The sequence below is a fragment of the Citrus clementina genome, unplaced genomic scaffold, assembly GCF_000493195.1.
Source record: "Citrus clementina cultivar Clemenules unplaced genomic scaffold, Citrus_clementina_v1.0 scaffold_4, whole genome shotgun sequence".
NCBI lineage: Eukaryota > Viridiplantae > Streptophyta > Magnoliopsida > Sapindales > Rutaceae > Citrus > Citrus x clementina.
Window position 1 is genome coordinate 19,611,608 of NW_006262274.1, and position 20,212 is coordinate 19,631,819.

A 20,212-nucleotide genomic window follows, 5' to 3' on the forward strand; every position below is an offset into this window, starting at 1 on the left:
GCTTCGCAAGGGTGGCATTATTATAACAAAACAGCTCAGGCAAATCGATTTATATTTTAAACTAGAAATTGAGAAAAGAAAGCACTATAAAAATACCCCCCAAAAAAAAAAAAAAAATCGAACATATATTATAATTTTTGAGCACGAGCAGTGAGCAACAGTTGAAGAAGAAATGAAGAGATAGATCAGAGATCCGATCCCAGTCAAAAACTCAAAGCTTGACCACGAGAATCCACATATAGCAATTGAAAAAGCGTGGTAAATGCAAATGGTTGACACTAAACACAGCGACTGGCAGTGGTTGTGTCCCAAGTACGTATACACTGACACCGACACTTATGAAGAGATAGAGCTAGAGCTAGAGCTAGAGCTAGAGCTAGAGGGGTGGCCATTAGGGCAACCACTTACTGTCGCCCTTTTTCAGGTTTCCTTTCTAGTACAAGACGATAATTTGGCACTCTTCTTCACTTTTATCTTTCCCGCAATTCACGTCACAATGTTTACTGTATTCACCAAGCGAACCCCATGCGGCCATGCAAAACTACAGTAAATGATTTTTTTTCCCCCCCCTTTTTCTTTCTTGCATTTTTTTTTTCATCACACACATGCAGCAAAGCCTTGTTTGTCAATCAAACATACATGTGTGTTAGGGTATATGTCTCTTTTTTTTTTTCTTAGAATATTTTCTTCTTTAAGAGGATTACTATTCAAATAATAAATAATTTTTCCTTTGAATAACTTATTAAGAAGGAATACAATTTGTATAAAGAAATGAATATTTCTCTTACAAGAAATAATCACTATATGTAAAAAGATTAGGTTCATTTGTTTATATAATACAACCATCAATTTTTTTCACTAATCCTGGCGAAAGATGATTTCCATTTTATGCACATAAATAATGAGTTTTATAAGTGGCTTGTAGCGCAATGACGACCCTGTGCTCTTTAAGGGCAAATACCCTATCATAGAATAGGATTTTATCCTTCTCTCAATTATATAATTTGGTAGGTGTGGATATCTTCCCAGCAATGGGGATGGAGTAAATATTCATTTAATATAAGTAAGGATAAAAGTCTGAACAGTGCCATTATAAACTTAGTTTAGCCCAGTAATTTTTTTTTTATTGTAATATGATGAGTTTATAACTATAATGCTATGGATTTTCAGCTTTATAAGAATATCATTAATTTGGTATGGACACCCACCCTACAATGAATGAACAAAAACTACAGTTAAAAAAATTTACTAGCATTAAAGTTTATCAGTTTTCATTAATCTGTAGCCTTGACTTTATATTGTACGTCTTCACTTCCGGCCTAATCTTAATGGCTGATTAGAGTACTCAGTTTCATGGACTAAGATCAGTCTTGCTTGATTTAAGTTTTTATTAAAAGAAATATATACGAATTTATAATTACATTTATAAAAACTAACATAATAGGCTATATGCCCTATAACATTAAAAATGAAGAGTAACAAACAACAATATAGTGCATATTACGTTAATTAGTATAATATCAACAAAAATCCAATCATGCATATGCACAACTACTATTTGATGAAACAAAAACATAAAATAATAGAAGAAATAAGGTTTCTGAAGTATTAGTATTTTTTTAGGCATATAATGTGCATGTACAGTTTTGAAACTTTCAATGAGATGAAAAAAATTCACCATCTTTGGCTATGAAGTATGTAATATTTGTACCAAATTTCAGCCTTTTAGGTCCAAAACAGCAATAGAAGTCTTTTTTCCTAATACTATTAGGAAATTTGTTTTATATTTATCTTTTCTTTAGAATAATTGAATTCAGCTTCAGTATTTTTTCTTTTAGAAAGAATAATGATTGAGATTGATATCCCAATAATTGAGTCTCAATTATCATGCATCATTTATCTACTAGATAATAAAATTTTATAACTGATGAAAACTATTAATTTTGGGCTCAATTTTAAACTTAACTTTTCATGGTAGACAATTTATAAACACAAAACACCGTAGTTTATGACCGAAATAAAGCGGTACTATTAAACTATTGCCCTGATATATACTTCCAATAAGTTGAAGCATTGACGAGAAAAAGCAAAACTTATGTTGCCAAAAGCACCCATTTACGTTATTGTTTCACATGAGGTTACTTGGCCTTGGCACACGAAAGACCATATTCAAATTTCATGTCATGTACAAACAATACTTATAATGCTGTAGTAGGGATCCATCATCATGCACCCATCAAGCTTCATGGTTAGCTAAAACTCTCTTTGCTGTGTTAGCGATCATGTCAGGATATTGCCAATAGATAATAATACATTTTGATTTTGTGACCATCCTAATTCTTTTTATCTAATTAAAAAACTCAAAAAGGAGACAAGATGCGTGGGATTATTGTCAAGCCAAGACCAAACCTAGTACTTTTAATTAAACCTTTTTTGGGGGATTACATAAGGTGAGCATCACAGGCTGGTCTAGTGGAAGCTTTGAAACAATCACATTGATGGGATGGACGAAACAATTAATTGCAGTAAAATAAAGATTCGAGTCGGGTTTTGTCCAACCAAAATGATGGCCCACGAACTATTTGGTTTGGTCAATTAATAACGTTGTGCCCTGATTGATTGATTGATTACTTTATTGGTGAAAAGTAGTAATGACTGTGCAACAGTGTTACATTATGAAGCAGAAGAACTGATCTTGACTACTGTGGATATGAGCGGTGTGAATTGTGAGTAGAAAGAATCCTCAAAATTTTATCTCACTTTTACATCTACAGTTAAGAATTTTCACATTTATGTACTATGATGGAACTAATGCATACCACTAGCAATCAAAAATTTTATTCCTCTTATAGTTTATTTCAGAATTCAAATCTTTGTACCTCACCAAGGACAGTCTCATATGGTAACAATGTTAGCCCTAGCTTATCTTGTTTGCATTTACAGTCTTGCTCTTTAAAACTGTGACCAGGACTTGGCAGTAACTGTAGATTTAATGACGTTTTTACATGACATATACTCATGTACCGTGGTTCTTCCTTTCTTTTTCTTTTTCCTCTCAATATTTGTCTTAATGTACAAGCAGGCTCCTAACATTATAAGAATAGACATACAAAGTTTACTGTCCTAGTATTTTTCTTTTGATTGGAAAAAAAAAAATCAAACATCATGTTAAATTCTATTTTCCAAAATCTACGTGATTATGAGATCTATTTTTCCAAAGGAGCAATGGAGGAGTGTGCCCCATTTCTGAAACAGTAGAATCTATTTATACATTAAAACCAAACCCTAGAGAACTGTGTGTCCTTGTCCCTTTTTCTTTATGTTTATTAATTCATTTGATTTTCTTTTTTTTAATCATCAAAACATCTCTTTCCAGTTCCACCTCGAGAAACCCTAAATCTCCGTAACTATCACTATCGAAATGTCATTATTAATAACAAAAGTTGGAAAGAGATGCTCACGCATTTCTCTCCACAGTTACCATTGCTCCAAGTCTACATGATGTGCACAAGCCTTTGTTTGGAAATAGAGAGAGAAAAAGAGTAAATTAAATTGAATGTACGCAGGCAGGCAGAAGAAAGCTGTAGAAGAAGAGATAATGCAGGAGCTTCAGAGATACTAAATTACTAATTGGTACGCTATTCTATGCATCTTTCGCTACATGTATCTCTCACTCATTTGCCGGTTCCTTGTCTCCTTCATTCCCAAACACACCCATTTTATTAAAACATCAAATAACATTATCTATTTTTTTTCTCATTCCACGTGCTTTCTCTCAAGCAAATTAACAATCTTGTTAATTAACCTTCACAACACAACAACATAACACAAAACACAAAGCACAAAACCCAAATACCAATAGCATTTCTTTATTTAATGCCTCTCTCGTCCCCACGGATCTACTCCACAGATCTAACAAATCTAAATCTCTCTCTTTCTCTCTAACTCATATATTCATCATATCAGCATGCAGACTCCAGCGCCCTTCGCTTACATATCCTCCAGTGAAGGTGCTTGTTTCGAAGCTGCTGATGAACAACATCAAGATGAAGATTCCATTGTTCTTTCCCTCGGTCCTCCCGGTCAACGAGTCTCCAAACACTCCACTTCAAATCAATTACTTGCCCATAATAATAACCACCAAAATCCAACAAGTCATCATAGTGGTGTAACAGTAGCTCTCCACATTGGTCCCCCAACAGCTGAAGCCGCCGGCTCTACCTCTAACCCTACTCCTAATGACATTGTTAATAAACTAGTCGAAGGGCAGTACTGGATTCCATCCCCGGAGCAAATCCTCGTTGGCCCCACACAGTTCTCTTGCCCTGTCTGCAACAAAACTTTCAATCGATACAACAACATGCAGGTCTCAATCCATAAAATGATCACATAAGGAAGCACTTGCTTATTATTACATGCTTAGTTAATTAATTTTTTTAATATTTTTTCCCTCTATGTAGATGCATATGTGGGGGCATGGTTCACAGTACAGGAAGGGGCCCGAGTCACTAAGAGGGACAAAAGCGGTTTCCTCTATGCTGAGACTGCCTTGTTATTGCTGTGCTGAGGGTTGCAAGAACAACATTGGGCATCCAAGATCAAGGCCACTGAAGGATTTTCGAACGCTGCAGACACATTACAAGCGAAAGCACGGAGCCAAGCCTTTCGGGTGCAGGAAATGCGGTAAGCCTTTTGCTGTTAGAGGTGATTGGAGGACTCACGAGAAAAATTGTGGGAAATTATGGTTTTGCATTTGTGGTTCTGATTTTAAGCACAAGAGGTCGCTTAAAGACCATGTGCGTTCCTTTGGTGATGGCCATGCACCGCATACTGTGGAGTTTGGTCGTGAAGTTGAAGAAGATGAAGATGAAGATAATGATTTTGATGAAGAAGAAGATGAAGTTGATGGTGGAGACATCAATGGTTCTGTACTTTCCTTTAAGTATTATTAATTATTAGCTAATTAAGATTATATGGATTATTAGTGAGTGGTTCACTTTTAATCTAATATGGAGACATTTGATGAAGACGACAGATGCTGGAATGAAAGCCCGAGTTTTCTATAACCTATATGACATTTAATGCTTAAAGTGGCAGTTACACTATCTAATTCAAAGCACCTTTTTGTTATACCTTTTTCGTAAAAATATGTACACACATACATATGCACCTACAAAATTTTGATAGAGATGAGCTAGAGAGAGTTGAGTGAGTGAGTGAGTGAGTGACAATTAATTGATTACTTATTTATTTATTGATTTATTTAAAAATTTGGTCAAGAAAAATCAGGAGTGACTGCAGATACAAGCAGACATGCATGCAGACATGTACAGTGAATGAGTATGGAGTGAAGTGAGCCACAGATTCTACTGTTCACTTTTTAACTTGTTGATGTTACATAATAATACTGAGTCACACTGAGCTTAGACTACCACTAGAAACACTTTGATCGAGCCCTTTTGGCAGTGTATGGCCGGGGGGTAACCCGGGACCACTGATAATTTTACTGTTTTTGGGGATTCACCCAAAAGAGCTGCCTCTTTTTTTAATTTTTAATTTTTAACTTTTTGCCCTTTTTCAGAACATATACGAAGAGATGCTACAACTTATTTTCAGCCCACCTGTTATTTTTCCCTTCAAGTCCTTTTTGTTTGGCTTTTATTGCTTATGCTTAAGCTTCATTAATTATGTCTTAATTAAGGTTATTTTATTCATCATCACCAATATGTATATATGCTATGGGATGCTAACGTAAGGAAGAAGATCAAGCCATGTTTATAATTGAGGATTGAGATGCCCTAACTTTTAAACTACAACTTCTGTAGAAAAAAAACTGTAAGTATTAAATAAAAATTAATAATATATAATAAATATAATTTTTAAATAATAATTTTAACAAAATTATTAAAGATATAATAGATTTTATATTATAAAAGTGAAAAATCATATCAATATAGCTTCCAAATTACAACAACTAGTGTTTACCAAATAGTTTGATATTATAACTTTTAAGCTATAAACCTATAACTGTCCAACTTTAATTCCAAACAAGTCCTTAAATTCTCACGATTGATCTCATAGATTTAAGCCTTAAGTTGTAAGTTCTTGATAATCATTTGTCAAGCAGACGTCTTGGAATGATAAGTATATGTCAAAGATTTCACGTCCCAAAATGTCATTCTAATGTTAACAAAGTGACGTTATCTTCTCCAAAATATTTAATGCTAAAGGCAGTACTAGGGATTTTAACATTTATTTTATTAATGTTCATCATAGAGGAGTGAAGCTATAATTCACAAATAATTAATATACATTAATAATTAATATGATGTAACAATTACATGAGTACGTTTATATACTCAGCGGCGATAACAAGAATGCTATAATAGGAAAATCTTATATTCAAGAATACATTTATTTAAAATGCATTGTTTTTAACTTAGCTTTTGACATAAAATTTAAACAGAAATTGAGTCATTGATTACTTGCAATGTCAATTCATCTACCATGTCTGCCGTTAGATTATATAAAACGAAATTAATAACTCATTTTTTAAAGTCAAAATTCAAGTTAAAATAGTTCCATCCATTTAAAGTTCTTTATTTATTGGGAGAACATGCATGACGGTTATCTTAACTTAAATGTTTTACACATATTTTAAATAATTAATCTCATAAAATTTAAAGGTACATGTTTAATGTTAAAAATAGCATTCAAGTCCTTATTTTATTGATGTTTGTCATAAAGAAGTGAACTCATAATTCACGAAAAATTTATAGACATCAAGAATTAATATGATGCGATAATTACAGATAAATTATTACATCAGAACTCAAGTGTTGGGATCCCTAGGGTTGAATGTTTATTAAGAGGGAAATGCACAAGTATGGGAAAACCTTATGTTTAAGAATACATTAATTTATTTAAAATGCATTGTTTTTAACTTAGCTTTTTGACTTAAAATTTAAAGAGAAATTGAGTCATTGATTACTTGCAATGCAATTCATCTACAATCTGTCATGAGATTATATAAGATGAGACTAATGACTCAAAATTCTTTTGGGTCAAAATTTAAGTTAAAATAGTTTCATCCATTAAAATTTTATTTATTTATTGTGAGAATGTGCATGAAGGTTATTTTATCTTACACGTTTTGCACATATTTGAAGTAACTGATTTCATTCAATTTAAAGACTTGATATTTAACGTTAAAAGTGGCATCCAAAGACTTGATATATACCAAGCAAATAGTTCGTTCAAGAAACTCAAGGATTATCTTGGTTAATTAACTACTCGAGTGAATCACTGATACCTGTAAGTTTTTTGATTACATAATAGTACAATATCAATGGCGATTAATGGAAATTCGGTGGCATAGCGCACCTAACTGGACAATGATCATGCCATTCTATAAAAAGAAAAGAAATACAATAGAAATATTTGGAGAAAATAAATAAAGTTACAGATAAAAAGATGTTAACTTGGTACTTGCACAACTATTCAATTAATCAAAGGGAGTAAAAAGTGAAATTAAGTACACAAAAATCATTCTTGAAAACAGGCTTCTGATGCAAACTGAACCCGTTCTTGTGCATATATATATATATATATATATACGTACCATACCATAGCAAACAAAAGATTTAAAGTGAGCACACTGATCAACAGCGTGCAGATTCAACAGTGTAATCAAGTAAAAGTGAAACGATACTCTCTAAATTAAAGTCTTCACGTTGCGTGTGCTACTTTTGCTACTAGCTAGCACTGTGCCTTGGTTGTACATCTTACAGACTTATTACACTCTCTCAACTCAACTCAACTCAACTAAAGGTTGAACTGCTGGAATCGGTTTTGTAGGCTTGTTAATTTGCACAGGCTTCAAGATGATGCAAGAACGATTTTGAATTTATGATAATTCAACTTTAAGCATTTCATTGGTAAGAAGTGACACAGCGTGGAAGCGATGTTAAGGTCCTGTTTGGGAAGCTACAATAGAAAAAAAAAAAAAAACTGTAACTATAAAACAAACGTTAATAATATATAGTAAATATAAATCTTAAACAATAATTTTGATAAAATTATTAAAAATATAATAGATTTTTTATTACACAAGTGAAAAATCATATCAACATAACTCTCAATCTACAACAGTTAGTGTTTACCAAACACTTTAATGTTGTAACTTAAAAGTTACAGCTACCCGACCCCAATTTCAAACGCACTCTAAATGTTGATATGGCATATGTCCCCAATACATAAAAAAATAATAGCTCTCAAAGAAAAAAAAAACTTGTATAAACCTAATTGGGAATAATCTCAAATGTTATTAATTGAAGATCTAAAAGGTATTATATAACTGTAAATAACAAGCCTATTTATACTAATAGCCAGCTTAATTGTAATCCTTCTCCAATAAGAGAAATTATGTAAAATTAAACTAGACTTTCAAATGTGACTCAAATAAACTTTCTAAAACAAGATAAATCTTTATAAATTACTAAATAGTAAATTGCCTCAAAATATAAAATTTTTAATATATTTTACTTACATATGCTTCCTACATCAAGAAGTGCTCGTTATTTTAGATATTATTATCATTGATCAACAGGTACTTTTTTGTTTCCTTTAATTTAAAAAAATTTTCCCTCTACAAACTCTGACTTGAATTGTAAGGCCTGTAAATTAGGATTCTAAAATTTAGATTCCTGTATGAAGAAGTTCTTTGCAGCTGACTCCACATGGCTTTTGGACCGCCTAGGCCCCTACTTACGAAATCCAATATGCCTTCGCTTCTCTCTGGAGTGGCCCATTTTAGATTCAAATGTAGAGATAGGCTCGTAATAACTCTGTCTTTACGCATTGGAAGGATATTCGAATCAATGACTCGTTTATTTGGATCGAACTTGCATACTCGTTCGGTAGGTAGACGCTCTTTGACTTCATATATATTCTTAGTCAATTGCATTTAATTAGTCTTTGCATTAGAAAAAAATTATTTAAGATGTTTATATATATATATATATATATTTTTATAAAAGTCGGGTTTAATTTTTAAAGAATAAAATAACTTTTTTTATCTGGTATAACAAGAAATTCCAACAAATTGAATATGTTGAAAAATATGAAATAATAAAATAGAAAAATGATATGATACAACAATACATTTTTGAGTAATTATTTAAAATACAAAAATCATTTAGGCAAATGATCAAATTATAAGAACTAGATAAGTATTATTAATGGATAAATATTCATCCATTGTTCACAATGCATTAATTCGCTTTTATTGGATCTTGCTCATCCTCGAATTGTTGATTTTCTTTTTTGCCGTAATTCAGCCCGGACATGACAAAACCAAAACAGCCAAAAAAAAAAAAAGGCGCCGCTTTAGTCTTGTCCCGACAAATTTCGGGCACAATCGCCAGCAGCAGTCGTCTCCTACGAGATCAATTTTGGGCCTTTGCTAATGGCCTTTGGTGCGTAATTTATACAAAGAAAACACAAGCATCCATCTCATCAATCACTTCCGCTCAAATAAAATAAACATAAACAAAACAGGTTCGTTAATCACAACAAAAACATGAAAAGAAAGAAAGAACGTGTTACAGCTGGGACGCGCATTATGTTTAAAGGCCCAAATATTTGATTGGATGGATAATGCGTCGCGTTTGTCGTATATCATCATTTTTCTTTAGGATTACGAGTGACGTCCGAGTCCCTTTCAACAGAAATTTTAGAATCTGATATTAAATATATATATATAAAATCTTTTTATAAAAATATTATATCAGACTGTTTTGATTTAAGTAGGTTATTTATTTTATTTTGATAAATAAAATATACTTTAACAATATTTAAATTCTTTATTTTAGATTTTTCAATAAAAGAAAAAACAGAGTTAGACAGTTTCTGTAAACAATTCAACTATGACCCTTTTAAAATTTCTTATCTCAAAGATTGTAATGACGAGTATTCTACTTGTAAAATCTTCTCTTCTCCCTCCATTCTTTCAAAACACCATTTACGGGAACCAAATTTAATACTGTGTTTGTACTCAAACCTTTAAATGTATGTGTTGCTAAAAAATTTAATAAAAATTTAAAAATTATTTATTTATTTATTTTAAAAAATCATCATAAATGAGGGTTATATTAAATTCTATGTACGTATCAATTAATGCTAATACATCAAAAATATTTTAAAATTTCTCTCCTCTTAAAATTTATATCAGCGAATTAAAAGTATCCACGTTTCTCTCGCCATTATTTTCAAGAACAACATTTTTAAATGCAACTAAGAAAATACTATGTAGTCGCGTGACGAACCTAACCCATCCAAGTCCAAGGCAAAAAACAGCTAGTGGAATTATTTTTATTTTTATTTTATATTAATAAAAAAAAAAGAGTAATTAATTAACACGGCCGCCGAGGGAACACACACCGACTACTTGATCAAACTAAAATGAAAAAGAAATGCCTGCCGCATCATGGATCAGTTAATTAATTGGTAAAGTTACTGATGGCGGCGTGAGGCTCGGTGGCCTTGGCAGCCGGAGCAGCCTCGACGGTCGGCGACGGCTCCACGGGTTTCACCAGAAGCTCTTGCGGCAAGTCAGCGACACCCTTCAAGTAAAAAGTGTAAAACAACTTGTAAGGGAAAACAATTTGATGCAACTTGACTTGTCCGTACACGCCCTCAAAGATCCCGGAGCCACCGGTGACGGCCAAGTACGTGTCTTCGTAAGTCAAATAAGCTCCCTGCACGGATATGTGACCGTAGTCACCGAAGTAGAAGCTGTAAATCGCTTCAAACCGGTCACCCTTCTTCTCCGGTTCGTGCTTGATCAACACGCAGAGCCCCGCCGTGATGCCAATGCGCTTCTGTAAGTCGCCGGTGTAGAGCTTGTTCGTGAAGGGCACAAGGTCGCCGATTGTGAGATGTTCAGGCTTTTGGCTTAGCTTCAGAATTGCCGGGCTGTTTCTGTCCCGCTCGTTGATCTCATACACGAACAGTTCTTGAACCTTATTATTAGCTGCAAAATAAAATAAATTTCAGAGAAGAATTAAGTAGTCTATTAACTAACACACATAAAAATGGTATATATATCAGTTAATAATAATTACCAGGCCTGGAAGAATCTGGTTGGCTGCTGGGTTTGTTGAAGAAGAAAGCTTTGGTGGTGACGTTGTTCTTGGAGCTTCTTCTTGAGACATCTTGGTGGGTTGTTGAGAGACTGAGGTTTCGATGATGAGAGGAAAAAGATGATTTGAAACCTAGCAACCTTTGGGTTTCGGAAGAAGAGGATCTCGAGTTAGGGAGGTTCAGAGAATAAGAGATGGGCTTGAGAGAGCTTGCAGAGGCCATTATTGATTTGCAGAATATTGAATGAGTAAAGTTATCTGGATGGCGATGATTCAAGAAATGAAATGGAGCGTAGTAGAGTGTGCGCGTGTGTGTGTATTTTATAACAACCAACAACAACAAGCGAACAGGTGTCCTGGGAGATTATTTAATTAGTCGCTGATTGTAATGGGCACGTGGGAAATTTTTAATGTGGGAGGTGGGAGGGCAATGAAATGGACAGCCCAACTTAACAAAAGTGGTCGGTCGGAGTTGCATGTGATCCGCATTTGAGCGGAAATGCAATGCGGTACTTTTATTATATATAATGAGTAGACGTTGCATAAAGCTTGGTCGGAAGAAGCCCTGGAGTGGTGTTGTCGGTGTTCTTGATGGGGGGCTTGCCCGGTTGCCCCGGCCCCCCACTCCTCATTTTAGTCATTATTTTTTTGGTACGAATTGTTACACCATACGTATAATGAATATAAGTTATGACTGATGAATAAAAAATTAGCCACAATGAGATCCTTTCGGATTTTGCTTTTATATATATATATATATATATATATAAGAAGCGAATCTTATCGGTCAGTAATTTTGGTTTGTGTTTTTAAAAGCCCCACTCAATTGATCTCAGTAATTGTTGCGTGTTTTTTAGAAGAATTATTATGGACATATTTTTAATCGTTGTGAACCCAGAGTTTGAACACTTGGGGGCCGAATTATACAAATGAATCTCTTACCAATAAGTCTCAGTACTTGAAATAAAAATGGTATTTTTGTATGTTCAAGAACACTCATATTTATGCGGGAAACCTGCGTAAACATTGTTGAGCTTGACTTTGAGCGGCCGGTGAAAGATCTTTCGGAGGCTTTAGGTACTAATCAAATCTAGACATCTCAACAAGAAGTCCAAGTAATGACAAAATTCTAAATTTCTAATCTTAATTTGGTGATGACGCCCTGTGACACACACAACTCAATGTGTTTATTTTTCTTTTTTGATTCCACCTCGGACTGTATTTATTTACGTGTCAAATTGAAAGATCTGCGAAAAATATATAAGTAATAGTTTCTCTACAAGAGCTCAAATTCGTCGCCAATTCAATCGCGAGTGAGAGAATGCACGACTCGAAGCTAATCATCTCTGTGTCCCAGCACGTTAATTCTCAGAAAACGAAGAAAATTCACGTACTGAGACTTTTCAAATCGAAATCAAAGACCCAGATACAGCATAAATTATGCTGTGGTTGTTGCAATTTTTTTTTTTTTTTTTGGTCCTCTCTTGAGAAACCATACAACTTTTGTTTTGTAAAACATTGACTTATAACAACATAGTCCTTAGAAACTGAAATGTCGAGATACCTGCATGAATCACGCGGGCCAAAACGAGACAGGTCAATGGTTTCCTATTAAATCATATAGTCAAATTGAACACGATAAACTTACTTTCAGATACTCTTAAGAACCATTCTTTGGTTTATTACCACACATGGAGTAATAGACGGCTATAAAAATACTCTTTTAGTCAAGTCAACTCCATGTCCGATCTTAGCCCATTGGCAACTCATGCGGCTAATAACTTTGGGCACATGAGTTCGAGTCTCAGCAATTACTAAGACTCATTGTTGGGACTGAAGTCCTCTTCTAATAGGGATTTATTTGGCCTTCCAATATCAAATGAGGGTGTCATTGTTCGAGCTATGCCATACTAGAGTCATAATCAATCGGTATTTCAAAATAAACTCCATGTCTGATTCCCTTGCACCATTTGAACTCAGCAAATCATAAATCATTAATTAATTAGAAAAGTATGAATGCAAACAAGCTATTAGCCGTCTATAGAGGTTGGCAACACGAGATGAATGTTGCGAGGGGGGGGGGAAAAACCTCAAAACACGATGAATTGTGGTCCTCATCAAACATAGACACCCCATCATTCTAGAACCAAAGGGTCAGCCTATGTTGCGTCAACTTTCAATAAAAGAATCATAAAATATTCATGCACATATCCCAAAAAAATTTCAAAGATGAATTACTCCTTAGTTCTGAAGAAGCGAATCAAAGTTTACACTAAGGAACCAGCTGATACCTATTTGTGATGCATGATCATTTATATTAATCAATCGGAAGGGGAAGCAGGACTTACCTGAGCTTCGACAACCATAATGAGTAACCAATCTTGCTTTTGTAAAAAGCAATAATTATGTGCTCCGTCTGGAACCACAATCACAACCAATGTAATTTAAATAAACAAAACACTAAAAATGGGTTAAAAACCTATCAAGGAGGTGGAGATGGAATGATGGTTCCAGAATATCAAACAGAGTTTCATAAAAGCAAGTCCTGAGAAGGTTTCCACATTAGTAATTATCACAAAGGATTATTTCTCAAAAAGGATTTAAAATAAAATAAGGTTACAGTACTTTCAAGTGCAACAGAAGTTTAAGCCTGAAGTGACGGAGAAAAGCTATCTAAAAATTACAAACAAAAACGTATAACCAACTAATGTGTAAAAGCAAGCACACTGACAACTTGTTTCTTTCTGAATTTCTAGATGGTAGCTCAATAATATTTAGTTTCCTGAACAGTCACACGGAAGATGCTACCCCAGTAATTATAAAATGCAAATGCAACATGGTAAGCCAGTCGACCTTAAGGTCAGGAAAAACATACATAGCCAACCAGTGCTCTAGTGACTAATCATCCTAAATTGCTTTGAGATGCATCCTAAGACTATAAGTAGAAAGACCGAATATTTAAGCAGTTTATCTAAGCATGATGAACATAGTTTTAAAAATACAAGGGCATTTTATCAACCTTAACTTTAAAACTAGAGCAATATGAATAGAAGCTTGTTTGAATCCTTCACCATGTACTTATATTATTGTATAATGTGGCCAAAAAATTATTAGTGATCAAATGATTGTTTCAACATATTGTTAAAATTTCTGCACCAGTTCTAGTAATTAAAATAGTATGCTCAAACTGTGCAGCAGGGTTGCCATCAGCAGTCAAAGTCGTCCAGTTGTCAGGCCAAGTTATACACTCAATGCTTCCCATTGTAAGAATTGGTTCTGCAAAAAAAGGTAAAACAGATCAATAGTATCAATTTCAAAGGCTTTACCAGGATCTACAATTATTGAAATTGTAGTCAAGAAAGCCAAAAACTCATCATTAGCATCAACCCAAATTAGCTTAGATACTACGCAGAGCGGTTTTATTTCTTATCTTAAAGAAATAACATGCTATATACATAAAAATCAGTGCCAACTAGCTCACATTTTGGACAAAATCTCATTACCCTAAAATTCAAATTTGTCTTGCGGTTACCAGGAGAAGCAGACTGAAGGAAGAACAGACATGGTAAGGAGCATGTTTGTACTGCATGCCACAATATCTATATATATACCCAAAAGAATAATGGCTGCCTGGACCTATCTATTTCAGGAGGATTTGGGAGTAAGCAGGTTTCATTTAATATGAGTTTTTTGCCGGAATAACTGAAGAAAAGTTGGGAAATGATAAACAATCAAAATAGTTCATTGATTCCCAGGGGAGAGATAAATGCACTTACCAATTGTAAATGTTTGACCTTCAACCATACAGCCAGGATTTTCATTGCCTGTCAAACACTCAACACTTACACTCAGAGAACTTTAAAACAATTTAATGCTAGAGAAGTACAATTAATGAATTAATCTCACATCATAAAAGAAATCAGCATCTAAGAACAACTTAAATTTTTCCAAATTATATGCATATGTTTTAACTTGGAATGTTGATATACAAGATTATTGCTATCAAAAGATCACTTACGGTTATGATATATGATTGGCTCGGAATGAAAGACTTTCCCTACGCCATGCCCAACAAAACGTTCCACTACACCGAAACCATATTTCTCAGCGTGCTCACTGAGACATGATCCAGTTAAGATGTAAGAAAAAGATAACGGGCAAACTAAGTTCAATGAAAATTATCATACTACAAAATGTGATTGCACCATGATTATCCTTCCAGTTTGCTGCATAGTTTTATGTAAATTATCATATTTACATATTTAGTTTCTCACCCAGTTCTGTTATTAATTCACCCTTGATATATTTTTTTCTCGTTGGATTTTGTTACACTGTTTCAGCTATAGAAATGTTGCTTTCTTTCCAGTTCAACTTTTCACGAATGAACGAGAGAAATTAGACCTGATTCTCTTTCCGATTTTCTTGAAACTAGCACCATCTTTACAAACTGCTATACCCTTCTCCAAGCATTCTTCAGTAACCTGCCATAAGGTAATAATGAAGAATATCAACAATTCAAAGCAACATTTGAAGATTATTCATTTTTTGTATTGATGCATGCATAACATGAAATACAGTCATATCAAATCATGATTTAAGCAACTGCAAAGTCCAGATAGATAATTCAATTAATTATAAAACTAATGAGACATTTAGCAATGGTAACAAGAAAACATAATTCATTTTTTTCTCTTAAAAAACTAATAAAAGTTACCTTCACAAGGCGTTTAAGCCCATCACTAACATTGCCGCAAAGAAATGTCTTTGATGTATCGCCATGGTAACCCTAAAGACAAAACAAGAGTATGTCATGCTGAAATTCCTCAAAAACCAGGAAACCTCAGAGTTAGTCAATCATATAAATAAACAAGCCAGGATGAAAATAAAGTCGAGAACATACATTTAAATAAACTGTCACATCAATGTTTATTATGTCACCATCCTGCAAAGAGAAAACTCATTAATGATGATATAAATCACGTTATAGAAAGCAACAATAGTCCCACACCATACCTGTAACTGGCGAGAATCAGGTATTCCATGACACATGCATTCATTAACTGATGTACACACACTCTTAGGAAATCCTCCATAGCCAAGAGGTGAAGGATAAGCTCCAGCCTCTATTATCATTTGGTGCACTGCTTTGTCAATTTCATTGGTTGTCACCGATGGCTGATAAAATTTTTAATAAAAAATATTATAAATGAAATGTCAATAACATGCCAAGATAACAGTTCAAGGCACCAGATGGGTAAGAAGGGTAAATGCAGTGATAAAATAAGAACATAATTGAGCCATTACTTAACAGAAAAGTTTGTTTTCCAAAAGTGAATACGAAGTAAGGCATGCTATTTCTCCAATCCAAAATGAGAACTATAACTTTCAATATCTGTCCTGCTTTATGATTACAACATGTAAAGAGAACAATGAGAAACAACCATAAAAATTCAGAAAGTTTGTTCGAGTTCTGGAGATTCACAGAATTTTTGTCTTTTTTTTTTTCAATGACCTATATTCAGCAAGGCATCTCCTCTAATGGCTCACATTCAACCGGATGATCAATCGCACACATCAAGATTATGTGGATATGACTATACAATGTTCATGAATGAATGCAACTCTCGGATTCTACTCATACCCAAAGTGCAAACAGTTAAATGATAATGCAATTTCTTACCCTGACCAATTTTCCAGCAGCATCCAGGACTCGCGCAGCTAGTTCACACGCAGCCCTCATTTTAGCAATGCTCTCAGAATCGTGAATTTGGTACTCAGGTGAAAGGTCTGGAAGCGAAGTTGAACTTACATAAGGAGGCTTGGGTATGTGATCAGGCACGGGAAGTCGCGGAGATACCCTTCCACGCCTCAAAGGTGGTCTTTTTCTAAATTTAGTTGTAGTTTGAAGCTCACGTTCTCTAACCAAAATTTGTAGCAATTTAGTTAACCACGTTAAATTAAACCGCATACAGAGAAAGATAAGCTTCAAATTCAATCTATTCAAAGCTAACACAATCAACTTTAGATAATGAAGCAGAGTAAATATTTAAAGTCTCTAATAAGTTGCCAGACTGCTTTATATGATACCACCTGCTGAAAACAAAAACTGTCAATTTTAAAACTCGAAGAGCTTAAAGGTGGTTGGCACTCGTAACTAGAGTAGGTAGCTAGAAGTGCCTCTCTTTCACATTTTAATTTCTAATTCTGTGCATCCGTAATACCAAAATAACAATACTAAACCTTCAAAAAAGATAACATGACAATACTAGAAATGATCAGGAACTGAAGAGCAGTGAACTAAAACTAAAATGAGAGACGATAAAATAACGTAATAAAAAAAGAAGAAGAAGAAATACCTCCTAATTCTCATGGCCTCCTCTAAACCAGAAATTCTCTTTGCATGAACGACGAGTTTCTTCGGACAACGTGCTTGTCTTCCTGAATTGAACAACCAGGACCACATTGTATGTAATACATAACATAATAACTAATACGTGCTTTTATTAAAGTAAGAAAATTCCCAGTTTTTTTTTTTTTTTTAAAAAAATAAAATAAAATTAAAAAACCAAGAAGAAATGGGATAAGAGAAAGACTGAGGTACCGGTGGAGGATGGAGAGAGCGACAGTGGGGCCCCCGTGAAAAGAGCTGAAGCAGAGTTTAACTTTGGTTTTGCTGATCCATGTAAGAAGGAAGATGACCCGTGGCCATGCGACACTGAAGCCGCCAATTCCATTCTTCTTTCTTGCACACGCAGTAAGTAAGCTGAACCAATTATGAAGATTGAAGATAACTTTTACTCTTTCTCTTGCTCGTGTTCGAAAGAGAATCGAAGCTGAATCAAAATGGGCAGGGCCAGCGCTGACCAGAAATAATGGGCTTTAAAGAAAAACTAAAGTTTGGGTTTCTATCTATCCCTTACTATTATACTTTCAGACCCCATGTGAAATGAACTTGGGCTATGAATAAGGTAAAGAGTGACGCTATTGGCACCCCTCTATATCTCTTATGAAACTCCTTTTGTTCTTTATTTACAAATTTGCTCTTTATACTTAATTATATTAAAAATAAAACTTATCTAATTAAACCCACCTATGTTTTCTTATTTTTTTCTCCATTATAAACTCATTGAATCTATAAATTTTGAAAAAATAATGAATTGTCATACAATAAGAATTTGATCTAAATATAAACAAAGTTTTTGTAGGAAAAATAATTTTGTGAAGTTTGTTTACTTAGGCCAATTTTTTTTTTTAGAGATTCACACACGTCTTTATGTATATACTAAGGTTATTACCTATTAAGAAAAACAAAGACAGGTAGAGATAAAAATAATAAATTCATGAATGATATAATCAAGAAGAGATTGAAAGTGGTTTGGAATGGGAGAAGAGCGAGAGAGAGTGCCTAATATTTTTTTTTTAAGTATTGATGCAGGGATTTATTAAGAAAGTACAACAAATGAGGGTTATTTTAGGAATTAAGAAGAGTATGTAGAGAAAAGGGGTTTAAAAAGAATGTTAGAGGTGTGCTAATAGTTCAACTCTAAGGTAAATTGCCAAATGTTCTGAAAGCGTCGGGCCTATAATTTGTGCTTAAGTTTGATTCTCCGTCAGTAGTAGTACCTCTTCCATGAATTGAATTAAAAAAAAAAAGGTTCCAACAAACAACTTCTTTTATTCTTCCTTTAATCTCTTTATGGGATATTCTTTATATATATGAAATCTAAATTCCACTGAGATTCTAGATACATACACTTCTAGTACAGCCTAGAAGTCTGTCAAGTGTAAGCCCGAGACCAACTCCAGATAATTGGGAGAAAATTATCATTCGGCTAGAAGAGCAAGTGGCCTTCGTGGGTTCTGTGTACTTCGGTTCCATCCGTCCCCTAAGCTTTGGGTCGAGGTCCGAGGGGTCGAGCCACTTGTGTCTCCATTCCTCTTAATTTAGTTGAAGTAACGGACATGTCCTCCAAAAATGTCAATCGTTCTTATGGAGTAGAACATTGGATTCTGCCACAACATTATAAAATGATGTAGTTTGGTCTCCATAGTCTCTTTCGTTAGTCATAATAACCCTTAATCAGAAATATTAGTGTTCATAAAAACAATCAACAATAAACTTGGGATTTGTCTCAGTCGATTATATATATATATATATATATGGGAGCCCCTAAGTAACTTAGCACTTGCCTATATATATATATATTTGGTGATGAGATCAATTCAATCACAAGAATTTTTTTTTTTTTTACTTGATTGGGCAAATAATGAAATTTAATGGAAAAGCATACCATCATTCATTGTCAGCAAGTATGATAAAACGATTAATAATATAAATGAAAATTGTCAACCTTTAGGTTTCGTTTGTTGCAAGATTAATGATAATGTAGAAAATAATGTGCCATAGAATGATATAATATGAACGAGTAATGGGGATGTGACATCTCTGGAATTCGAGAGTGCCATTGTTGACTATTCATGGAAAATTCTACGTCATGCCAAGAACCAAACACGTACTTTTATTATTATTATTATTATTATTATTATTAACTCATGTCGACGCCCATAGGCCCGTAACAAAGTGGGCAGTCAGTCAAACAACTCCTAACTCAGGCTCCCCCACAACATAAGAATTGGAAATTTCAATTATATTGGCTAAAACAGTAAACAGAATAGAATAGAATCTTGTGGAGAAATGGTGAAAGTCGCGTTTGGCTGTACTCATTTTGAAGGGGACAAATCGGACGCATTACAGCTGTGAAGTAGAGATCAAGTCAACTTCCTTCAAGTTGGGTTTGGGCAAAATTCATCAGCAACTTCGTGTGTAATTGCCGATTGGTTCACTTGATTTTGTGTCGCCACTTATTTTCTGACGAAAAATCATGTTCCTCTAGAAATTCCGTTAAATTAAATATATAATGATATCTTTTTTTTCTTTCTTTTTTTAAGGCGATTGAGTTATTGACGTCCCGCCATCGGCCAAAGAGAGAGAGAGTTGGTGGACAATAATAAATCATCTCTCAATTTTGATTCGATTTTAACCAAAATAATAATTTCTGTGGTTTCTATAG

The 20,212-nt window shown here is 33.9% G+C and overlaps 3 protein-coding genes across 3 annotated transcripts; 1 reads left to right on the forward strand and 2 right to left on the reverse strand.

Moving 5' to 3' along the window:
• The first annotated feature begins 3,920 nt into the window (after window positions 1–3,920).
• On the forward strand, window positions 3,921–5,050 carry LOC18044569 (zinc finger protein WIP6). Its single transcript, XM_006437668.2, has 2 exons — window positions 3,921–4,366; window positions 4,461–5,050. The coding sequence occupies exons 1-2, from the start codon at window positions 3,968–3,970 to the stop codon at window positions 4,950–4,952; spliced, it is 891 nt and encodes a 296-aa protein (XP_006437731.1). The 5' UTR covers window positions 3,921–3,967; the 3' UTR covers window positions 4,953–5,050.
• Window positions 5,051–10,339: 5,289 nt separating this feature from the next.
• LOC18044018 (allene oxide cyclase, chloroplastic) lies at window positions 10,340–11,481 on the reverse strand. Its single transcript, XM_006437669.2, has 2 exons — window positions 11,124–11,481; window positions 10,340–11,032 (listed from the first exon to the last, which is right to left on the reverse strand). Exons 1-2 carry the CDS (start codon window positions 11,362–11,364, stop codon window positions 10,500–10,502), a joined length of 774 nt encoding a protein of 257 aa, XP_006437732.1. The 5' UTR covers window positions 11,365–11,481; the 3' UTR covers window positions 10,340–10,499.
• A 2,717-nt stretch (window positions 11,482–14,198) lies between these two features.
• LOC18044019 (methionine aminopeptidase 1B, chloroplastic) lies at window positions 14,199–17,933 on the reverse strand. Its single transcript, XM_006437670.2, has 10 exons — window positions 17,743–17,933; window positions 17,498–17,579; window positions 16,822–17,059; window positions 16,155–16,316; window positions 16,042–16,083; window positions 15,856–15,927; window positions 15,543–15,622; window positions 15,160–15,257; window positions 14,918–14,965; window positions 14,199–14,417 (listed from the first exon to the last, which is right to left on the reverse strand). Exons 1-10 carry the CDS (start codon window positions 17,873–17,875, stop codon window positions 14,272–14,274), a joined length of 1,101 nt encoding a protein of 366 aa, XP_006437733.1. The 5' UTR covers window positions 17,876–17,933; the 3' UTR covers window positions 14,199–14,271.
• Window positions 17,934–20,212: the final 2,279 nt, after the last annotated feature.